Source organism: Thalassophryne amazonica, chromosome 5 (assembly GCF_902500255.1).
Source record: "Thalassophryne amazonica chromosome 5, fThaAma1.1, whole genome shotgun sequence".
NCBI lineage: Eukaryota > Metazoa > Chordata > Actinopteri > Batrachoidiformes > Batrachoididae > Thalassophryne > Thalassophryne amazonica.
Genome location: NC_047107.1, coordinates 102,644,245 through 102,668,673, shown reverse-complemented (window position 1 = coordinate 102,668,673; position 24,429 = coordinate 102,644,245). Strand labels below are relative to the sequence as shown.

Genomic DNA, 24,429 nt, shown 5'->3' with positions numbered 1-24,429 from the left:
CTTTTCTTATCCCATCAATTGAAAGGATGTTTGGGGGTGATGAAATCATTTTTCAAGATGATAATGCATCTTGCCATAGAGCAAAAACTGTGAAAACATTCCTTGCAAAAAACATATAGGGTCAATGTCATGGCCTGCAAATAGTCCGGATCTTAATCCAATTGAAAATCTTTGGTGGAAGTTGAAGAAAATGGTCCATGACAAGGCTCCAACCTGCAAAGCTGATCTGGCAACAGCAATCAGAGAAAGTTGGAGCCAGATTGATGAAGAGTACTGTTTGTCACTCATTAAGTCCATGCCTCAGAGACTGCACGCTGTTATAAAAGCCAGAGGTGGTGCAACAAAATACTAGTGATGTGTTGGAGCGTTCTTTTGTTTTTCATGATTCCATAATTTTTTCCTCAGAATTGAGTGATTCCATATTTTTTTTTCCCTCTGCTTGGTCTAAAAAAGTAGCCGTTACTGACTCCAATGAGATTTATAAAGATGACTGCCTGAAGAGAACATGTAAATTTCCACAGTCATTGATGATATGGGGCTGCATGTCAGGTAAAGGCACTGGGGAGATGGCTGTCATTACATCATCAATAAATACACAAGTTTATGTTGATATTTTGGACAATTGAAAGGATGTGGGATGATGAAATCATTTTTCAAGATGATAATGCATCTTGCCATATGTTTCAAATATATTTTGAATGTTTATTGGTAAGGTATTTTTATTAGTTTGGTGCATTGTTTGTAATATTTTCAAATCAACTAAATCATGAAATTTAAGTACCCTATACTCTAAACGACTATTGCTAATCATTTTTAAAGCTCTTTTCTGTAGAATAAATAATGGTTGTGTATACGTTTTACATGTTGATCCCCAGATTTCTACACAATAAGTTAAATATGGGACAATTAATGAATTGTACAATGTTAATAAACCATAACTATTTAACGAAAATTTTACTTTATGCAAAACAGCAATGGCTTTTGCTATTTTTCCTTTTATGTAATTTATGTGTGACTTCCATGTAAGATCTTCATCAATCATAACTCCTAGAAATTTCGTTTCTTTTACCCTTTGTATGTCCATTCCATCTATTTTTAATGACACATCATTTTTTTCCACTCTGTCATTAAACAATATGAAATTTGTCTTATTAAGATTTAGTGACAATCTGTTTATATCAAACCAATGTTTAATTTTTTCCAACTCTGTATTTATCACTTGAACTACTTCCTGTATATCTGATCCAGAGTAAAATAATGTTGTATCATCAGCAAATAATATGCTGCCAAGTACTTTAGATACATTCACAAAGTCATTGATATACAAAATAAACAATTTGGGTCCAAGTACCGACCCTTGTGGTACTCCATAAATAATGTTACACAATTCTGATTTAGTATTATTTATCTGTACAAACTGTTTTCTATTTTCTAAGTAGGTTTTTACCCACTGATGTGCAATACCTCTAATTCCATATTGTTGTAACTTGTGAAGCAATCTTGAGTGGTTGATAACATCAAAAGCTTTTATTAAGCTTCTATTGTTGTTGATATTTTCTCTGTTAATTCCATAATTGCCATAGCTGTCCAATGTTTTGTTCTGAATCCATACTGAGCATTATTTAAAATATGATGTTTCTCAATGAATTTGTCCAACCTTGTCACAAAAAGTTTTTCCGTAATTTTAGAAAACTGTGGAAGGAATGACCCTGGCCTGTAATTTGAAAAATTATGTTTGTCTCCATTTTTATATAATGGGACTACAATGGCAATTTTCATTTCGTCTGGGAAAATTCCTGTTGACAGAGACAGATTACAAATGTAAGTGAATGGTTCAATAACAGTTTCTATTATACTTTTTACAGTCATCATGTTTAAATCTTCATAGTCAGTTGATCTTTTGCTTACACAGTTTTTTACAATATTTCTTATGTCATCTTTTTCCACATTGTCAAGGAAAACCGTATTTACAAGTGTATTTAATTTATCTTCTACTATTAGTTTATTTCCCACCAGACTTGATCTCACATTTGAAAAATAATCATTAAACTCATTTGCAACTTCTTTTATGTCATATATCTCTTTATTTTCCTTGACAAAGTAATTTGGAAAAGTTGATTTCGCTCCATCACTTTTAATCACACTATTTATAATTCCCCATGTTGCCTTTATATTATCTTTACTCTTATTTAATTGTTCACTATAATAATCTTTTTTTTGTTTCCTAATTATTGTCAATAGTTTATTTTTATATTTTTTTGTATCTGTGTTCTGTTTCCTTTGTTTGCATTTTTAAAAAGCACCTATATAAATAGTTTTTCTTTACACAAGCATTTTTTATTCCTTAGTCAGCCATGGTTTATTTACTCTTTTCTTACTAATTTTTATTAATTTACAGTTTTTATTATATGATTTCATCAGTATTTTCATAAATGAATTATATGCTACATTAACGTCACCGACATAAACTTTTTCCCAATTTTGATTTTTAAGGTCATAATTTAATGCCTCCAAGGCTTTTACTGACTTATCTCTTTTAAAATTTCTAACAGTTTTTTTTTTCTTGTACCAATTTTTGTATTTAAATATTGAAAAAACTGGTAAATGATCACTAAGATCTGTCATCAAGATCCCATTCTTAATAATTTCATCTGTTCTATTTGTTAATATATTGTCAATTACAGTTGACTTTGCAATTACAATTTGAAAACCTGATGACAATTTCCAATCTTACATTTTCTGGCTTTTCAAAATAGTGTCATTTTTTAAACTGAAAAGAAACCTTTAAAAGCCAGTGGCAGGTTGTGGGGTGGGATTAACAGCATTTAGCTGATGTTCACTAAAGTTTTCAGAAATACAGAATTAAACAACACATGTTGTCAAGAAGATTGTTTAAGAATGTCAACAAGCATGGATCCTTTGTATTTAAACTTATTTGAAAAAGATAATAGCAATTAATTTCAGACAAAATTGATTTTGCACAAAGGAACATTCAACCCTTGTCCTTTCAAAAGTTGAAAGTTCTAAAATTGTCAAACCTTTAGGACCCCTTCACACATAGCACAAATAAGTACAGCTCAGGGCAACTCACGGTGGAACAGCTGGTACAATGTATGAGCGAACCACAAAAACATCGAGCCAACAGGCAGGTGTGAACGATGCCGCTGCGACGGTTTTGTGCACGCGGGAACACAGTGTGAGCTGCTGTGAAAATAAAAAACACAGGCCACCCATGAGATTCGAACCTGCACTTTCCAAACTTTACCACTGAGCTGCCATCACTGTCCTATAAAAGGTGTTGAAAAATGCCTGATATCAAGAAGGACATGGACATATTTAAGAAAAAATAAAACCACACACACACCATATAAAAACACCACATTTTATTGAATCCCTCTTATCAAGTGGCCAATACAAATATGATCCATCTGTTCCTCTGTAGATGACCCATGATCACAGATGTACAGTAATGAAGTGACATGAATAAGAAGCAGGGCGCTCTTATCATGTCCACATCTGCTGGCGACGTGTCCAGCTGGCCCTGTGCACATGTCCTGTCTGACACGCGTGTCTTGTGGATGGCATGCCGCAGGACAGACACTGCAATGTGTGGACCAGAGCTCACATGGGTGACATGACATTCAGATCACCTGCTGCGTGTTATGATCTGACAGTCCATTTCACCTGCGGTAGCCTGTCAATGTGTGCACCGTGCGCATGCTCACTGCAGCCCATTGCAGCAGTGATATATGATTTATGTATGTCCACGTGAGGACAGCAAGCAGACACATGCGCATCACAGTGGACAGTTATTAGTTCATGTCCATCCAAACAAGGTATGTGTTCTCCAGCTGGGACGTCCAGAGCCACAGATCTCCACAGCCGCTCCTGTCGGCAGCCATACCCCTGTCAGTTCAGCGCACACACCACCGTGTCACTGTGTCTGTTTGCAAAGACACACTCGTGGGGGAACTTAGACAAATTTCACATCCAACTCGACAGTGATCATCTGCTGACTGTTGTCGTGCTAATAGTGCAAATGGCCACACATTTTCTAAGTGCCAAGCGAGCGGTGTTGATGTTTGTGTGTGTCAGCTGGAATTTGTCCAACACCTACTACGAGAGGGTTCAATGGGCTCTCATAGTGCACATTCTGTCTTTCAGCCGCTGGTTGTGCGCAAAATAGTTGTAGCATAGGTGTACGAGGCATTGGAGGCAGCTACAATTTTACAAATATTGCATACAATTCCTGCTTCATGCACAATTCGACCACATTTGTACTATGCGTGAAGGGGCCCTTATGCACGTAACACTCTATTGTACACTCAACAAAAATATAAACGCAACACTTTTGGTTTTGCTCCCATTTTGTATGAGTTGAACTCAAAGATCTAAAACTTTTTCCACATACACAATATCACCATTTCCCTCAAATATTGTTCACAAACCAGTCTAAATCTGTGATAGTGAGCACTTCTCCTTTGCTGAGATAATCCATCCCACCTCACAGGTGTGCCATAGCAAGATGCTGATTAGACACCATGATTAGTGCACAGGTGTGCCTTAGACTGCCCACAATAAAAGGCCACTCTGAAAGATGCAGTTTTATCACACAGCACAATGCCACAGATGTCGCAAGATTTGAGGGAGCGTGCAATTGGCATGCTGACAGCAGGAATGTCAACCAGAGCTGTTGCTCGTGTATTGAATGTTCATTTCTCTACCATAAGCTGTCCCAAAGGCGTTTCAGAGAATTTGGCAGTACATCCAACCAGCCTCACAACCGCAGACCACGTGTAACCACACCAGCCCCAGGACCTCCACATCCAGCATGTTCACCTCCAAGATCGTCTGAGACCAGCCACTCGGACAGCTGCTGAAAACAATCGGTTTGCATAAACCAAAGACTTTCTCTGCACAAACTGTCAGAAACCGTCTCAGGGAAGCTCATCTGCATGCTCGTCGTCCTCATCGGGGTCTCGACCTGACTCCAGTTCGTCGTCGTAACCGACTTGAGTGGGCAAATGCTCACATGCCTGGCATTGGCATGTTGGAGAGGTGTTCTCTTCACAGATGATGCCAAGGAGATGTGTTGCACTGCATGAGGCAAATGGTGGTCACACCAGATACTGACTGGTATCCCCCCCCAATAAAACAAAACTGGATCCTTTTCAGAGTGGCCTTTTATTGTGGGCGTCTAAGGCACACCTGTGCACTAATCATGGTGTCTAATCAGCTCTGGATATGGCACACCTGTGAGGTGGATGGATTATCTCAGCAAAGGAGAAGTGCTCACTATCACAGATTTAGACTGGCTTTGTGAACAATATTTGAGGAAATGGTGATATTGTGTATGTGGAAAAAGTTTTAGATCTTTGAGTTCATCTCATACAAAATGGGAGCAAAACCAAAAGTGTTGCATTTATATTTTTGTTGAGTATAACTCGGTTAATACATGTACAGGCTACACACCACATTAGTTTAAGACATCATTATCTGCCTTGATATAGTAACTCAGTTTTATCAATAAAGCAGAGTGCAAACACAACAGTGTCCATGCATGATCACTAGTTTTAAGTTGTTACTGTCATTACGTGTCCTCTGACATTTTCAGACTAATCATATGAAGACAAATGTACAATAAATTTATTGTTTTAAAACAAACAACAACTTACAACACATTTCTGAAATAATACACCACAACTCTCGTGTCATTCTGAAAACACATGAACGTAAAGTATTTACTAAATGTTTTCTATAAGAACCCACGTTTTATTGTAGCTTACTATCATTAACTCAAAACATCTGTGTGGATTTTCCAGAGGAACAGTCAACTTCATCCCAAATTTCAGTGATTACAGCAACACAGTATTTACATCATTCTATCACTGTCAGTAACAGCTCATTGAACCTTGTTTTGCCCCAACTGAGAAGTTTAAATCTCACTTAACAATGACAGTGTTTATGATACTGACAATAATAATGACTAAAATTATTATTGTTCATTTGCAGATCTATTCACAAATGTTCACTATCCTACTTAAAGGGTTCAAACTTCTGGAAATTATGTAAATTGATTTTACAGTAATCCTGGTAACAACTGACTGACAGCCAACAAAAATGGATGTAGTGGCATTTGCCCACATTTCTGTGTACAGCCACTAATTGTCCTTCTCTTTTTGGGACTGGTCACACAGCAGATCATCCATCTCCTCCATCTCACTCTGTTCACTGGATCTTCTCTCACACAAACCACTTGGATGTCCTCTTTTTTTGGCCTTACATTAATCATAATAATGACGTGAATTTATAGAGCACCTATTATTGTTATCATTCACTCACACATGGTGGTGGTGAGATACCAGTGTAGCCACAGCTGTCCTGGGCAGACTGAGGAAGCCTGGCTGTCATTCTGCACCTATGCCCCTCTGACCACCACCTCATTCATACACACTCATAAATAACTATGCTTTTTGATTGTGGGAGTTTCCGGAGATTGTGGAGTACCCGCAGGAAAACCCACGCAAACTCCACATAGAAAGGGTGGGAAGCGATCCCACAACCTTCTTGCTGTGAGGCAATAGTGCTAACCACTAAGCCACCGCCCATTCCTCCTTCTGTTTGTGGTGCCTCCATACTCATGCATCCTTCTCCTGATATACCCTGCCTGCTCCTCTCAAACCATCTCAGTCTCACTTCTCTCACTTTGTCTTAAAACCATCCTGCCTTCTGTGTCCGCTGATATGTTCGTTCACTATTACTGTCCATCCCAAGAAAATCACAGCGTCTTCCCTCTGTCATCTCCAGCTCCGCCCTCCTGGTCTTTTGTTTGTGCTGCTGCTTCTATTCATCATTTTGCCAACCTTGACTTTCACTCTTGCAGATATCCTTTCATCCACAAATCATTCCTGTTACTCTTCCCCACCCACCCCTCCTGCCAGCACTCTATTTTGCATTCTCTACCACACCTCCATTACTTGGAAAGTTGGCCCCACGTATTTACTTATCTACCTTCCACTCCTCTATTCCTTGTTAACTGCACCATTCTGTTGTGCTCTCTCTCATTCACATACATACTGAGTCTTGCTACTTACTTTCATTCCCCTTCTCTTCAGTGCCTACCTGCCTCTCTCTCAGTTCATCTCAAACTGTTCCCTACTGTCACTACAGACTAAAATTCCATCTGCAAACATCATAGTCCATGGAGACTTCTGTCTAATCTCATCCACATAAAACGACTGTTAATATCAACAACAACAAAAACTCAAGTAATACACTAGGTTGTTCCATTATGCCTACCAGAGATGTAAACTTGCAACCAAACTCCCTGTATGTTTGTTTTGTGAATTGTTCTGTAATTTATGTCTGTAGCATGGCCCAAGCAGAGGGTCACCCCTTTGAGTCTGGTCTGCTTCAGGTTTCTTCCTGAGGGAGTTTTTCCTTACTGCTGCTGTTCTGGGGGTTGGTAAGGTTAGACCTTACTTGTGTGAAGTGCCTTGAGGCAACCTTGCTGTGATTTGGTGCTATATAAATGAAAATAAATTGAAAATTGAACCATCCAATAACCAGAATGTAGGTGATGGATGGATGAACAGACAGACGGACGACCAGTCTGTCATTTAATGTACGACCCTGCATCAGGAATGCTGTATATACAAAGCAATCCCATCCATTTTGGATGGTTTCGATTAGGTGCTCTGAACTCAGATGAGGTTTATGGAGAAAAAGGGTGCTTCATGCATGCACACACACACACACGTACACACACACACACACTTTCTGTGCATGTGAACCCTTCACTGGCGTGCACAGAGTGATCTTGAATGTGTAAGCAGAAGCGAAGTGAGAGTTTATTTCCTGTCATTCCAGTCCATAACTTTGTTGTACTCTTGAATCTTCTGCTTGATATGGGAGAGTTTGTTCTTTAGGTACTCACAGCGATCCCTCTTTTCTAAATAGGTTGGATCCTGACCAAAGAAAGACAAATAAATGAGCTTTTCTGCATTGTTCAGCTTTCTTTCTAATAATAACATGACTCCCTTCTGGGGAGGGAATATGTTTCCAAATATTTGTCACAGGTTAATTGCTGCTTCTGGAGTGCAAATAAGGCAATCGATGCCTTTACGGTGTCAAATCTCACGCATAATCACGTTGTCGCTGGGGAGGCCGAGATTTCGTTGTCAGTGTAAACAAGTGTTTGCAGCAACTTGTTTGCAACATTGCGTCATTATGGAGGTGAGTTCAACCAAAATATGTATTTAGGTGTTTAACTAAGATATTCGTGAGTCTTTAATGTGAGTTTAAAAAAAAGTGTGTTGCTGTTAAGGTTGTGTGCCAGGAACTGGTTATTTTTGGGTATCCTTAAGAAATGATTCGATCCGTCGACATCAATTGCCTTTTTGCTTAACGATTCCCTTATCGATCCTTCAGAGTGGCCGTTGTTTTTGGGGATGTTTGTCAGGAAAATGATCATTTCTTTACATTAGTTATAGACCCTGCAGTGGGTCTGTATAATCAACCGTTTCTGCAGTGCGGCTTTGCATTGAACCTTGAATCAATGAAGCAGTGCTTTGATGTTCGATCTGCTGCTTCGTTGGTTCTTTGTTTTATTTCACTTTATCTTAATTTTTTCCCACTAAAACCCTAAAGAGCATATGTCTGTGAGTAATATTGACCTTTTTCATGTTAAACTGACCTGTTGTGGTCTTCTACAATTGTTGATAGATGTATTTTATAACTTAAAAATGGGACTGATGCTAACGCATTAGCATGTCTATGGCATTTTCAATGTTAAAGTTAGCATTAAGCTGAGCCATTATCAATCCTCCCTCCCAGCGTGCAAAGGATTCTGGGATACTCTAAAACCATCAATAAATAAATAAATAAAATCCTTTAAAAAGTTGCTTTAATTCATGTAAAAATTACATCAGTGCTTTCTCACATGTCCCATGACTTACTGGACATGCACCAGCTAACATGTTGTTGCATTGGTTTCCCAATTAGTTGATCAATTATTGGGGTAATTATTAGATTAGTTGATTATCAGAACAAAAACTCTTCAGTTGCAGCCTCATTTATAAAACTTTCTATTCAACGAGACTTAACCTGCTTACAGAACACAAGCACAAATGTTCACCATTAATAGTTTTAAGACGCTTTTAGCTGTTTACAGTAAACTTGATTATAAATCAGTTTTCACTGTGCATACTTACAGCTTTCTTCTTCTGATACTCCGTCACTATGCTGCTGATCCGCTCCTTCTCCTTGAGGAACATGTACATGTTACATGTGTGGTTCTTATACTTGTACATACATGAGTGCAGGGTGACAGAGTGAGGGCTGTACCATTTGGCTGGAGGGACGAGACGACAGATTTTGTATCATTTCATCCATTTCCTCAAACTTTTTGGCCGTGGCCTGAACCTCAGCGTGGAGCTCTCTGTACTCGGCGTACTGGTCATTGAACACAGCCCTGTACTGATCTCTCTCTTCATCATTGTGGATGGTGGGGTACTTCCTGTAAACACAGGACAGGAGAACACTTGTATTCTATTTTCTTGCTGATGTTGCAGTGCTGCCTTCACTATTGCTATTTAAACACTTCAGCTCTGACCCTGAGTCAACTGCTCAAATTTAGATTAAAGCAAACTACAGCAACACAACCTGAGATCCTATAAATGATTTAGGTTTTGTGTGACATCTAGATCATAATCTAGGTGTCACACAAAAGCACTAACATCTCAGTCCAAAACAAGGGATTTTCTTTGGCCACTCCCATTGTCCATCCTCAGCATCAAGGAGGAGTTATGCCACTAAGTCAAACTGGAGGTCTTTGGCAGCTTGAAGGGCTTCCTATCTGGAAAAGCTAAATCTATGCTGATTGTAGTCCACCTGCATTCTTGGTCAGAGGTCTTTTTAGTCTCTGAACGGTTCTTGCAGGGAGTAATTTTGAAAATATGCCTTCTACCATGGACAGTCTCTACCGTGTCTTTGTAAATTTGAGAAGGGGCAACGGTTTCAGAGAGCAGGACTCATAAACTTTCCCGTGAGGCCTTTCCAGCTGGTAAAAAAGAATAGAAAATCTCAGATTACAGCACACACAGAGGGTGTGTTGCTTTTCTTTGCACAATGCAAAGAAAAGCCATACATGAAGTGAAAATTAAGATCAGGGATTGGATCAATATGAACAAAGCCAATAGCAATCCTTTAGAAAATGTCAGTATCTGCACCTGCGCAGACATACATTAGTACTGAGACATCTGTACAAATCTGAGGAAAATCATAAGTGGAATGCATTTTTTTTGTGCCTTTTCAACTGATGAAGATACTCAAAGTGCTTTACAATCATGCTTCACATTCACCTTTTCACTCACACACACTGATGCCAAGGTGATGCAATGAAAAATGCACACAGGGAGGATCTTAGGAATTACAGGCTTTCTCAAAGGCACTTTAGTGAGTCATCCATCTCACGGGGAATCATGCATGATGTAGAGTGGGCATCAGGAGTTGGGCTACCAATGTGAAGACCTGGGTTTAATTCCTGGTCACACTACCTGCCTGTGTCCTTGAATATGATATTTCATCTACATTGTCCAAGTCCATCCAACTTTAAATGGGTACCAGCCCTGGATGGAGAAGTAACTTGTGTCAGACTGGCGTCCCATCCGGGGGGAATTCTCATCCACTTCACGCTACAGAATCCACAGATAAACACTGGCACCCATGGATCTCAGGGCCTTACTTATTCACTCCAGAGTTCAAAAAAGAAAAAGGTCTGTTTCAGGAAGCCATTTGAGGATAAAGATCTAATCCTGGTTAAATTATAACTTCACTTCATCCTCAGTTCTACTTCTTTATACTGTAACAGCACCAAATAAGCTATTTTATAACTGCAAATTTCCTGCTCAGAACTAAAAATAAAACACTCACGCTACATAATCGGCTATAACGAAAGGTTTGGGTATGTGTCCAGCTGGAATGTGTCCGCGGAGGATCTCTGGCTGTACAGCCATCAGCGGAGCAGCAGAGTCTCCCGGCCGGTCCATGATATCCGGCTGGATGGTGGGAAGAGGGGTCTGCTCAGAGGTCCTGGAGCCTCCACCAAGCTAGAAAGACACAGAATGTGAACTCAGATTGTGTATTTTGTCTTCCAGTATCTACTCAAAAACTACACGTGTGTTTCTTCATACTTACTATAGACAGAGGCACTGATGATTCATTGGTTTTCATCTAGGACATGATGAGGACAGAGTGACAGGTTCAAGATTAGAGGGTCAGTACTCAAGCGGTACATTTAATTTAAATTTAAATGCTGTCTATCTGCTTTTACCCAACTAAAATATCACTTGTGCAGCCATTTGGCTTTAGAAACCATAAAGTTCATAAAATATATCTGTCTGTTTCTTGGCGATTTGTAGCGCACAGTCCTAACGTGCATGGCAAGTGCACTCAGGGCGTTTCCAACTTCACTTTGCTTTTTACATGATGCATAACCTGAAGGGTTGTATTCACTGCTAAACTACTAATGGGTTTGTTTTGAATGCAAGATGAATTTATCCAATCACATCACCTTCTGTCATCACCTTTAACAGCCAGATGTGCTGGAACGTTGCACATTTGTATGTACTAGCGAACCAAAGTGAGGGCTTTCCAGGCAAGGGAACGGAATCTGGGTGCAAAGCATCAAATCATGGGAGCGAAAACTGCTCAGTACCTCCTTCCTATCTTAATATCTTAAAAGTCTCATGGGTTCAGGTCATTTCGGTGGGCTAGTGGATTAAGTATTCTTACATCAGTTCAGTTATAAGGGTCACAGGGAGCTGGAGCCTATCCCAGCAGTCATAGGGCATGAGGCAGGGTACACCCTGGACAGGATGCCAGATTGTCACAGGGCCACATATAGACAAAGAAACACAGGCAGACTTTTATTATTATTATTATTATTCATCCACCCCCCCAACACCCCTCCCCAATGAAGAAAACAAGCAAAAAAATCTCGTACAAACCACAGATATTAAAGTTTCATTGTCGATTGATGTAGTAATGCACATTCTGTTTGAATTTAGAGTCTCCCATGTGGCTTCTGGCAAACATGAACCTAGATTTCATGGTCGGTTCTTTTCAATAATGTCTTTCTTTGTTCCGGTCTACCGTGACGCTGGGAACGCTGGAAATAATACATACACTATAAGTTGATTACTTTTTATTTGCACTGTGGCTGAAAGAAAGGTTGTAGACATCTAATTCTAAACACTGATGATAAGAAATGGCTAATATTTATGTTTTAAGTGCCAAGAGAAATTGGAAACAATTTTTCAAAAATATATCTTTAAAGTCTCATGGGGTCAGGTAATTTCTGTGGGCTAGTGGATTAAGTATTCTTGCATTAGTTCTATTAGTTCTATTAGCTCTGTATGCACCACTCTGCATTTAATCATTAGTGATCGATCTCTGCTCCCCTCCACAGCATGTCTTTTTCCTGGTTCTCTCCCTCAGCCCCAACCAGTCTCAGCAGAAGACTACCCCTCCCTGAGCCTGGTTCTGCTGGAGGTTTCTTCCTGTTAAAAGGGAGTTTTTCCTTCCCACTGTAGCCAAGTGCTTGCTCACAGGGGGTCGTTTTGACCGTTGGGGTTTTTCCGTAATTATTGTATGGCTTTGCCTTACAATATAAAGCGCCTTGGGGAAACTGTTTGTTGTGATTTGGCGCTATATAAATAAAATTGATTTGATTTGATTATAAGCACTAAATAATAAACTGAACCCAATGAGACTGAGAAAATGTAGGTGAAAGCATCTTTAACGTCGCTGTTTCAGCTGTATATTTTGCAAAATGTTGCTGCTTGCATTGTGTAACGTGTAGAACGATAGACTCTGAATTCAGTGTTCCCACTTCATATTTTGGTAAAACATAAATTTATTTTGATGTATTGATTTAATACATGTACCACACCTCACGTCCCGTGACTGCTGGGACAGGCGCCAGCCCTCCGTGACTCTTGATTGGAATAAGTGGGCATAGAAAATGGATGGATGGATTTAATACACGCCACATGTAGCATTTTGGCAATAGATGGCAAATATAACCTCACTCACTCACTCTTCTTCAACCGCTTACTCCAATTAAGGGTCAGGGGGAGCTGGAGCCTATCCCAGCAGTCATAGGGCATGAGGCGGGGTACACCCAGGACAGGACGCCAGATTGTCGCAGGGCCACATATAGACAACAAACACAGGCAGACTGCTATGATTATTATTATTATTATTACGTCCACTAAGGACGTAATAAAATCATTGCCGTTTATTGTATTTGTCTGTTTGACTGTTAGCAGAAATCCACTGCTCGGATTTTGACTAATTTTTCAAATACGGACAATTTTTTTAAAGTTTCCAATCCACCTAACCTGCATGTCTTTGGATGTGGGAGGAAGCTGGAGCAAGTGGAGGGAACCCACACAAATACAGGGAGAACATCCAAACTCTATACAGAAAGGCCACAGGTGGGAATCGATCCCATGACCTTCTTGCTGTGAGGCAACAGTGCTAACCACTAAGCCACCGTGCTGCCTGCAAATGACACTGTAGAAATAATTGTTCACTTTTACACCAGAAATGTAAGGATTGTGAAACTCAACAAGTCTATCCCTTCTTTAGGTTGCCAAGTTGGCAGCCTAAAGAAGGATGTTTCCTCAGAACACGTCGCGGCCAGCAAAGGTGGCAAAAATCCTTGCAAACTTATGTTAGGTTTCGGGTTAACATTAGGACTATTTTCATTGATCACAAAATGTTCAAAAGAAGAAGAATTTGCACAGCTGGGAAACTGTAGCACTCAGTGTACATGCTTTCTGTTTGTTTGGCTCCCAGGCTTAGAGTCCATGTGTTATGAATGTGTGTTTCAGACCTCCTGAGCCAGCGCCTCCTTCCTCATCCTTGCTGCTTCGTGTCTCCATAGCTTCAGACAGACTCCTGAACTAATGAAGTAAAGAACCATGTTGAGGAAGAGGAACACGATGGCTGCTGTCTGGCCGGCCTCAGTGCGACAGAATGCTGCATTGATTCCAGCGTTGAAGACTGGGATGTTGCATAGTCCCCCACGATTGGTATCCCTCACATAGACTATCCCTGCTGCCAAGTAGAGCACTGCCAAGGCGAGGTTGATTGAACACTCTGTCAGTGGCCACCATGATGAGTCCAGAAGGATAGCTCGGTAGTACATGCTCATTCCAAGAACGACCAGAATTACAGTTACTATCCATGCCAGACCAGCCACCACAAGGATGAACGGTGTCTTGGGACCTGTGTAACCACCCCCACTTCCATACGCAGCTGCGCCTGCACCTAGACCACCGAAAAGCTGTGGCTGAGAGTATCCATATACATTGAACCACTCGTTGTCTTTGTGCACATAAGCACAAACGCAGGCGAAGATGGCAGCTCCCAACAGCAGCTGCACGCCACCCAGAATCCTTAGCAGGCCAGCCCATGATTTCATGTAGGCATAGCGCTGGTGGTACTCCTCCACCCGTTCCATATATGTGAGGGCTGAAAGGGTTGTCGGCACCGCAGATGCTGAGTCAAGAGCTTCGGCACCCAACAGCAACCCATCCCGCTCCTTGCGAGAGCTGTCGCTACCGCCAGAGCCACCGTAGGGGTCCCGGTAAGACCCTGGAAGGGAAGGAGATGGTGGTGCTGAGTGGGGAGGTGAACATGGGACTCCTGCTGTGGTATGGCAGTTTACACTCTTCTTGGATGAAGGAGTGGGAGAGTCTGGGATTGGTAGTGGAGGAGGAGGGGGAAGGGAAAACTCTTTGTTGCTACGGTTACCGCTGTTGCTGCGGAAGAAGTTCTTGACAGAGTCAGGAATGAAGCGATGGACTGGCTTGATGTCCATTGCATCACAATCCTCATCAAATGGTTCCATATTGCTTGGGGGATAGTAGGAATCCAGACCCACAGCTGGCTGCTCGGGCAGAGGCGGTGGTGGGAGGGGGTCGAGGCTAACAGCCGGCTCTGATGTAAGCAGTGAGCTCGGGGGTGGCAGGGGATACTGGTCCCGCGATAAAGAACCCACAGGGACCTCGTCATAGTATGGGATCTCCCGCACCCGGTCAAACCTGGTGGCAAGTCCACCTCCACTTGAAGACATCGGGATGTGGTCTGTGTCCTTTCTGCAGAGTGAAAGAGAAGATCAGTACACAAAGTGTCATCCTGTCCTTCATGAAAATGATGATTGCCAGAAGATGCAGACTAACACATTCAGCATTGTTCTTGTGTCTTAATGGCTTCCTTCACTAATCTTCATGCACAATCAGTGTTTTGAGGATGGCCTGCTCCATAAAGCTTTACCATAATGTTTTCATCTCCTAAAATTTGATTTGGCTGAACTTCAAGATGGGGACACCAACGCTTCACCACGCTGGAGCAGATAGATAGCAGCTGCCTGAGTAGCTGCCATCCATGAACCAAGATGATTTTGTGGGGTGGTGGTTGCGGCACCATACACCATCAGTGCATAGTCCCATACCAGACACTGGAAATGTTCTTCTATCCATCCCCTGACTTGTCAAAAGACTGTACTGGCTGAGATGTTTTAGTTGTGTTCAATGAAATGAGGATGGCACTTACAGCATGTACTCCATTATTACTGTATATTTGCATTTTTAATGTCATTTTGAAAACTTTAAACTGACCGTAGGAGTGCGTGTAAGTGTGAATGTGTTTGTTTGTCGATATGTGACCCTACGACAGAGTGGTGTTCTGTCCAGGGTGGACCCCGCCTCAGTAAGTGGGTATAGAAAATGGATGAATGGATGGAATTTCAACCATGTTTTAGAGCTTTGTTTTGACTTTGAAATTCAAGAACAGAATTTAGAAAATATGGGAAGAATCCTGTTTATTTTTTCTTTTATTTGACATCATAAAGCAATAAAAATGGCCAAAATCCCAGCAGGTTTAAATGCATCATTTATATAAGTGCTGCATTAAAACCTGTTTCACTGGCGGATTATTGGAACTCAACGTCAACGATTTAAGACAAATACTTTAAAGTTTACATCATCATCAGTCAGAATATCATTACAGTCTCTTTGAATCCCCCCCTTTTTTAAAATCTCAACCCCTCTACAGTGGATCCTATGTGAGGGGGACATGAAAAACTTTAAGACATCCCGTGAGACTTTCATAAGACTACAACATTCATAAATACAGTTTGACATGTTCAGCTTCAAGCTCTTAAAACATTTTCAGGTCTGTGTTCCTGCAGCGTAAAAACTGAATGCAGCTATAAAAAAAAATGACTAACAGCAGCTTGGTGAATGCAGTTTAGACTTTGAGAGGTATGTGAAGGCTGACTTACCTGCTGTTTGTGACTGCGTCTGTTTTTGTCTGAAACACTAACAGCCTGTCAGTCCTTCTTTGTTCTCTGCTTCTCTCACACTGATCTCAGGCCACCATTACTGTCAGCTCTGCTCTCATTTACCTGGGAAAACTGATCCCAGATCCCACACTCCGGTGAAACTCACCTGGCCAGTTAGACCAGGTGAGCCAGGCCAGTCCCATGCTGCGTTCAGAGGCCCGTCTGACATCTGAATTTCAAAGTGCCTCAGGTTGACATTTTTCTTTCTCTTTCCCTTTATGTCTAATTTTGACAGGGGGAAAACAGAAAGGGAATAAAGAGGAAGAAATTTCACGATTAAATAATAAACACAGACAATCTCAACTTTGCCCAACAGTCTTCAGAAAAAAATGACATGAGATCCAAGCTAAAACTTTCCTCACAGAGCTGCTGGGAGCAAGTTTTAAAAAGAAAAAGAGAGAACTGTCAAACAAAGAGAAAGGGCGGGGCTGACCTCGCTGATGGATGATGTAATGTTCCTGACTATGTCCTTTGTGATTGGATTACATGGATGTGATTAGATAGATAGATAGATAGATAGATAGATAGATAGATAGATAGATACTCAACTGACAGCAACCTTTAAATATTAAATACATAATTTGATGTGGATGTACATTCCATAATTGTCCAGCAGGTGTCTGTATTCAGCAGGTGCTGTCGTCTTTTTTCATTGGAAACTGTGTTGAGTTTGCCAACATGTTTTAGATATTATTTAATGAGCTGTTAGCTCACATTTACACGGCACTGCCTCCAGCAGGTCACAGACACGTCAATGGGATGTTACATAGGCTAAACAAAGTTGCTTTTTCAGTTGAGCTAGTGCATCAAAGCTCATTAGATTTTAACCAGTTTGTCCTCATTGTATATAATTTTAAGTTGGAGATGTACCAGGTGATAGTAGTTACCGTGTTTCAGTTATTAACGACATAAGCTAGGTGGAATGGACAAACCCACTCACCCTTCTACATTTTTGTTGTACAATTCCTATGCAGGGAATAAGCTCATTTATTTTCAAAAATGTGCATTTTAGATATTCACACTAAAATCTATTGAGAACTTTTTTGGGATAAAAAAAAAAAAATCTGAATTTGACAAAGTAAGTCTGTCTGCAGCCACCCATAGTGTTGCATTAGTCTGAGAATGGAATTCTTATTTTCTCATTGTTTAAAAGCGGCAATATTCTACAACTCAGATTTCATAGTCACAAATCCACACAACCCTGCAGAAAGGATTTAAAAAAATACCTTGGCAGAATTCTTCCTTCTTGCTCTATCTTTCTGCAACAGGGCTGCCCAGATCTGGACCATTGGGCCATGTTATAGTGCATTTTTTTATTTTTAAATTTTATTTTAGATTCACAATCTTAATTTTATATAAAATATAAATACATAATTGCGGTGTAATTGTATGTATATTATTCACTCAGCATCAACATTTGCCTTCATTCTTTGGCCCTCCATCCAGATTCATTTATAGCTCTTCCATGGAAGGAATTTGGGTACCTCTGTTATCAGCATATGTTTAGTTTTGAAATTACATGTAAATTACATGTTGAAATCAGCTTGTCATTTTCTTCTCTTTTTTTTCTTTGTAGGCCTACATCTGGTGGTCACCAAGGCCACCATTGTCTGTTCTGGCAATCCATCTGGAATTTTTGTCCACTCCTCCAACACATATACACTAGCACGTGATGCAGACGAGCACTAATGTGCTACTATTGTGTTATCTTGTTGTTCATCCTTCACATATAGGACAATGTGGTGCACCAGTCTCATGCTTTTTGAAAAATGTGGATTTTCAAAAGGATACTGTATCCGCAATGTTGGAAAAATTGTAGTTGTGCGAAACACTTGTAGTGGCTGCTCTGCAGCATTTGATCATATGTTTACTCCAAAATATACCTAGAAATTTTATTTTCATTATGATGTTTTTTAATTATGTTTTATTACGCAGTAGCACTACACACTTCATTTACTCCTCAAAATGTTACTAGGGTATCCATCGTTCAGAACTGTGTTGAGGCCATACAAGGCTGGACGGCGGCTAATTATCTGTCTTACACACAGATAATTAACCACCGTCCAGCCTAATGTTGTTGTTCATTCGGCTGCTTCCAGTTTTGTTCGGGGTCGCCACAGCGGATATAGCCAGATCCGCATTGGTAATTGACACAAGTTTTACGCCGGATGCCCTTCCTGACGCAACTCCAGTTTTACCTGGAGAAACACACACAGCCACTGGTGTTCCAAAGAGGTCTCCCATCCAAGTACTAACCAGATCCTGCTCTGCTTAGCTTCTGAGATCTGACGGGATCAGGCTGACACAGAGCAGACCGAGTGCCGCCATCCAGCCTAATACAGACTGTTAATTGAGCAAAGGGTGTTTATACGCATGTACATGTGATTTCTTATTTATTTATTTTTTTTAATAAATCTGCAAAAAAAAAAAACTTTTCATGTTGTCATTATGGGGTGTTGTGAGTAGAATTTTTGGGGAAAAATGAATTTACGCCATTTTGGAATAAGGCTCTAACATAAAATGTGGAAAAGCTGAAGCGCTGTGAATACTTTCTGGACGTACTGTGGACTCAGTCTTGCTGAGACTGATTGTTAATAGTTATATAAACGACAGTGTCTGACCTGGTTGAACAATGAACAAAGTAGCTTTCAGACATCAGGACGTGATCATAATAATGCCAGGTGTTTCCACCCATCAGGGTGTTTTATGAACTGGGCAGCTTCATTACAGTGTGCAGAGAAACTTTGAAAACTTTGGTCTGATGACTTTCTTGTGTTACTTTTATGCACAAACAGTTACAGCTTCAAATAAAGCTCGGTGAAAAAAAAAAAGAAGGGATATTTAACCATAATTAATCGATAAAAATAAATCAGTACAACAGATAGACAAATGAAAATTTTAGCCTTTTAAAAATATACAGTTTCTTTTCAGTGATCTTACCCAATTGTCACTGAATATGCAGTACACTAATGAAAAATGTAATTAATTAATTAATTAATTAATTAATATTCCAGTCACAGTCACAGAAGCCTATAACTCCTTCAGAGGTGTCATGGATGTCTTGGTGGCTTCGTTCATTCATCTCCTTCTCACAGAGTTACTCAGATTTGAACAGCCTACTCCAGGCAGGTTGACCACACAGTACCATCCTTTTGTTTTCCTCATTGATGTAAATTAACTCCAAGATGTATTCAGTGTAAATATTCCTGTTATCAATTTTCTGATTTGCTGAAACAACACTGGCTGTAAATGTGATGATTGAGTTGTGTTATTGTCATTGTGTAAAACATTCTTATCCATGCAGTTGGTTTGGTTTTTTGATATCTGTATTGAATTCATGTCATGCTGTAAAGATTTGTTTTCACTGTGAGTTTAAAGGTGGAGTGCCAGGAAACATAATGAAATTAAGACGACTGTTAGAATGTTGATGGGGACCAAAGTAATTTTGTTTGTTAGTGTGAATATAAAGGATTCCCAAAATATTAGACTGAACGTGATTAAAATTTGTCCGTATCTAAGCAAATTCTGAATTATTGGCATGTGCGAAAAATTCGAAAGCCAGGACGCCATTGGGGTGACATCGCAGGTCACGGGGGGGGGTCACCGCTAGCTGCGATGCATGAAGAGCATGAAGAAGGCAAGATGGAGGAGAGAGACAGTAGAAGTGGAAGAAAGCGAGGAAGACCGGTGATATACACAGAAAGTGTTATGGTCTGGACGCAGGTTGAGGAGCGGTCCAGCGTCTGACTGAACCCAGCACTAAATAACCAGAAGCAGTTCCAAAAGAAACAGTTTTATTTTCTTCCCACTGTGCTGTACACAAAATACAAAATAAATGAGTCTGGTGGGGTGAAGAGGCGGCGCGCTCTCCCAGCGCCTCAACGGATCGGAGCCCGAACGTTCTGGACTCAGGAGTTCCGCCGACACCCCCCAGGTGGCTTTTCCCAAGACTGTACTCTGTGAAGGAGGAACAGAGGTGAGGTTATTCAATACTTATATCAAGAAACACTATTTAGAGGCACACTTATCAGCAACACGTTCAGGACTGATTTCAGGCTTAATTCAAAAGAACAGCTGCTCACAGCTTGTGGAGGATTATCAATCCGCACGCCACAGCCGTGAGGAGCAAACGAGCAATTCTCTTCAATACTTAAATTTAGCTGCGCAACAACGCCACATTATATTCACAGATAAGCTTGTCAGCTTCTGGAGCGGCCCTCAGCGTCCTCAAACGATCATCACACGGTCGTATTCTCCGGCCCCTAAGCCCACATCACTGCTGGCTTAAATGCAGTTCTTCATCTCTTCATTGGTACCAGCTGAGAGTCCTTAGAACTACACGCGAATGTCACAGGTGTCGTAAATCGTCCCGATTAGAGAATCGCACGTGAGTGCAACAGGTGCAGCAGATCACCGTGACAGAGGTGAGAGACTCTTCTGCAGCACATTCTCCCCAGAGATCAGCCCCAAACCACCTGGGAAGGAAAACAAACACAAAAAACGCAAAACAATGTCCATCCAAGCCCCCCAACACACAACAGTACCCCCCCCGTCAACGGGAAGCCTCCCGGCAACCGCACAGACCTGACCCGAAAACCGCCCCTCTCACCGGGGTCCAAAACAGGAGGCAGGCAGCGACGACGCTCCCAGAGTCCACAGCAGGCAACAGGGCCAGGAGACGCGGCTGGAATGCCGGCTGGCAACAAAACAAAAACACCCCCAAAAAAACCCCAAAGAGTCCCAACACAACCCACACAGAAAAACAAAAACACAGAAAAAGCCCCCAGCATCCCCCCCCCAGAGAACACCACGAACACACCCCAGGGAAGCACACCGGGGAAAAACACAAAAGAAAAACACAACATGATCGAAAACCAAACGAAACTTACGGGAAAATTCATCAAAGGATTCTAACAGTGATGATTTGTTGCTCCACAACGCAGTGACCCACGCCAGGGCGTCACCTCACAGCAGATTTGTAACATATGCAACTCGGCTACTCTCAGAGGAGAAAGACGCCGGTCGCTGAGCAAAAACCAAGGAACACTGCATCAAAAACGGAGCACAAACCTCCACATTTCCCGAATAAGGCTCCGGATGACAAATAACTGGTTCAGGAGCCGAATCTCTGGACGGTGAACTTATCTGCACCGGGCTCGATGGAACCGGAGCTGCAACTGCAGGAAGCGGAACAGCCTGCGCTACAAGCTCCATAACACGGGCATCTGTCTGCTTAATTTGGATCGAAAGGTGCTGTACTTGCTCCCAAATCATCTCCAGGTGTTTCTGGACCTTTTCCTGAAAAGGAACTGCTTCTGCCGCTGGGTCCATACTGGTTTGGCCGGAGAATTCTGTTATGGTCTGGACGCAGGTTGAGGAGCGGTCCAGCGTCTGACTGAACCCAGCACTAAATAACCAGAAGCAGTTCCAAAAGAAACAGTTTTATTTTCTTCCCACTGTGCTATACACAAAATACAAAATAAATGAGTCTGGTGGGGTGAAGAGGCGGCGCGCTCTCCCAGCGCCTCAACGGATCGGAGCCCGAACGTTCTGAACTCAGGAGTTCCACCGACACCCCCCAGGTGGCATTTCCCAAGACTGTACGCTGTGAAGGAGGAACAGAGGTGAGGTTATTCAGTACTTATATGAAGAAACACAATTTAGAGGCACACTTATCAGCAACACATTCAGGACTGATTTCAGGCTTAATTCAAAAGAACAGATGCTCACAGCTTGTGGAGGATTATCAATCCGCACGCCACAGCCGCGAGGAGCAAACGAGCAATTCTCTTCAATACTTAAATTCAGCTGCGCAACAACGCCACATTATATTCACAGATAAGCTTTTAAGGATAATCACCTCTGATGTGTGCTGACAGCGCTTGCCTCTCACCCTCGTCCTCCTTCACAGGTGCAATGTCAGCTTCTGGAGCGGCCCTCAGCGTCCTCAAACAATCGTCACACGGTCGTATTCTCCGGCCCCTAAGCCCAGATCACTGCTGGCTTAAATGCAGTTCTTCATCTCTTCATTGGTTCCAGCTGAGAGTCCTTAGAACTGCACCCAAATGTCACAGGTGTCGTAAATCGTCCCAATTAGAGAATCGCATGTGAGTGCAACAGGTGCAGCAGATCACCGTGACAGAGGTGAGAGACTCTTCTGCAGCACATTCTCCCCAGAGATCAGCCCCAAACCACCTGGGAAGGAAAACAAACACAAAAACCGCAAAACAATGTCCATCCAAGCCCCCCAACACACAACAGAAAGTGTGAAGAAAAGACGTCATTTGGAGCAAGAGAAAAAGAGAAGAGCAACGACGGTGAGAGATTGTTGGGAGCGACTGAGACAGAAGACTGGCGATCGAACTCACGAGGATTTTGCAGCGCTGCTTTTGGACAGGTGAGTTGCCTGGTGACTGGTGTCTGATGGTGTACAGTTGTGGTTATTATCTGATATATTATCTGATTATCTGAGTTATTAAGATTATCAGAGATTATCTGAGTTATTAAGTGCATCTTCGCAACCGCAGATGCACTTAATTATTAAGATTATCTGAGTTATTAAGTGTGTCTGCGCACCCGCAGATGCACTTCCGGCTTGGATTCGTCTACAGGTTTTGATGTTTGCTGGAGTGAAATACACTATGGATTTCCCTGAAATTATGTATGTTCCCATGAATTAAAAATTTCCCCCAAATTTTAATGGGTTCTAAATATGATGTTGTTTATATATTAAACATCAGACTATATTTTATCTATTGAAGATTGCCGGTATTCCAGCTTTAAAGGTGGTCATTTTAGAAATTTTGATATGAAAAAGCCTGAAAAAGAAAGAAAGAAAACTCATGATGTATGTTTCTAAAAAGTGGGTGCCAGGAAATTAAGAGTTTACAAATGTCATATTTCTATCTTTCAAACTTCCAAATGGGTCTGCTTGCTGCTGTGCATTTTTTGAAATGCTGAGTTTGGATCTAACTGCCACAGTATCACATCATCAGTACCGCGGGAAACTGATCTCTGTGTTGTTCAAGAATGTGAAAGAAAGAAAGAATCAAGAATGTGTGGCGACAAAACCAATACCTCATGTTGTGTAATCACTTTGCACTCCCCCCCCCCCGACCCCCCTTTATCTTTGAATATTATGAACCTAAAAAAACCAAGCAGATCATCAGCTCCGTTTGCTGACTGTGGGCTGTTTATTTCCTTCCTCGGTGGAGGTCTTTAACATTGATTCACTGTGTTCTCACACATATATTCTATTCGCATGTAACAGAGGTACTAACAAATCTTTTAACAAGCTTTTAACTTTTAATGGAAGACTAAAAGTTGTTCTTGTTGGACAAGCCTTAAGAAAAATAAATAAACGCACTTTGGGAAGTAGAAATAAGAATTCTGACAACAATCATCTGAATTCTTTTGCATTACTCGAGTGCCCTGTAGGGGCTGTTTTTATCGGGGAAATCATCACCAAATTACAACAAAGTTGCCTCAAGGCGCTTCACACATGTAAGGTCTAACCTTAGCAGCCTCTAGAGCAAGCACACGGACTACACACAGACTGCCCCTCCCTGAGCCTGGTTCTGCTGGAGGTTTCTTCCTGTTAAAAGGGAGGTTTTCCTTCCCACTGTCGCCAAGTGCTTGCTCACAGGGGATCGTCTTGACCGTCGGAGTTTTTCTGTAATTATTGTATGGCTTTGCCTTACAATATAAAGCGCCTTGGGGCAACTGTTTGTTGTGATTTGGCGCTATATAAATAAAATTGATTTGATCTGATTTTGACTACAGTGGTAAGGAAAAACTCCATCTGATGATTTGAGGAAGAAACCTCAAGCAGACCAGACTGAAAGGGGTGACCCTCTGCTTGGGCCATGCTACCAACACAGTTGACAATACAAATATACAGGAAATTTTTGGGAGTCCATGCTGGTGTACAGGACGGGAGGCTTGCAGAAGATGATGCCCACTCCCACCTCTGGATGTAGCCACACCTCAAACATATATGGGTGATTCTTTAACTA

At 41.4% G+C, this 24,429-nt stretch overlaps 1 protein-coding gene across 1 annotated transcript; it reads right to left on the bottom strand.

Moving 5' to 3' along the window:
• Positions 1 to 7,086: 7,086 nt before the first annotated feature.
• marveld2b (MARVEL domain containing 2b) lies at positions 7,087 to 16,737 on the bottom strand. The gene is made up of 7 exons (XM_034170999.1): positions 16,355 to 16,737; positions 13,901 to 15,167; positions 11,197 to 11,232; positions 10,933 to 11,108; positions 9,346 to 9,517; positions 9,213 to 9,263; positions 7,087 to 7,967 (listed from the first exon to the last, which is right to left on the bottom strand). The coding sequence occupies exons 2-7, from the start codon at positions 15,143 to 15,145 to the stop codon at positions 7,851 to 7,853; spliced, it is 1,797 nt and encodes a 598-aa protein (XP_034026890.1). The 5' UTR covers positions 15,146 to 15,167; positions 16,355 to 16,737; the 3' UTR covers positions 7,087 to 7,850.
• Between the last annotated feature and the right edge of the window lie 7,692 nt (positions 16,738 to 24,429).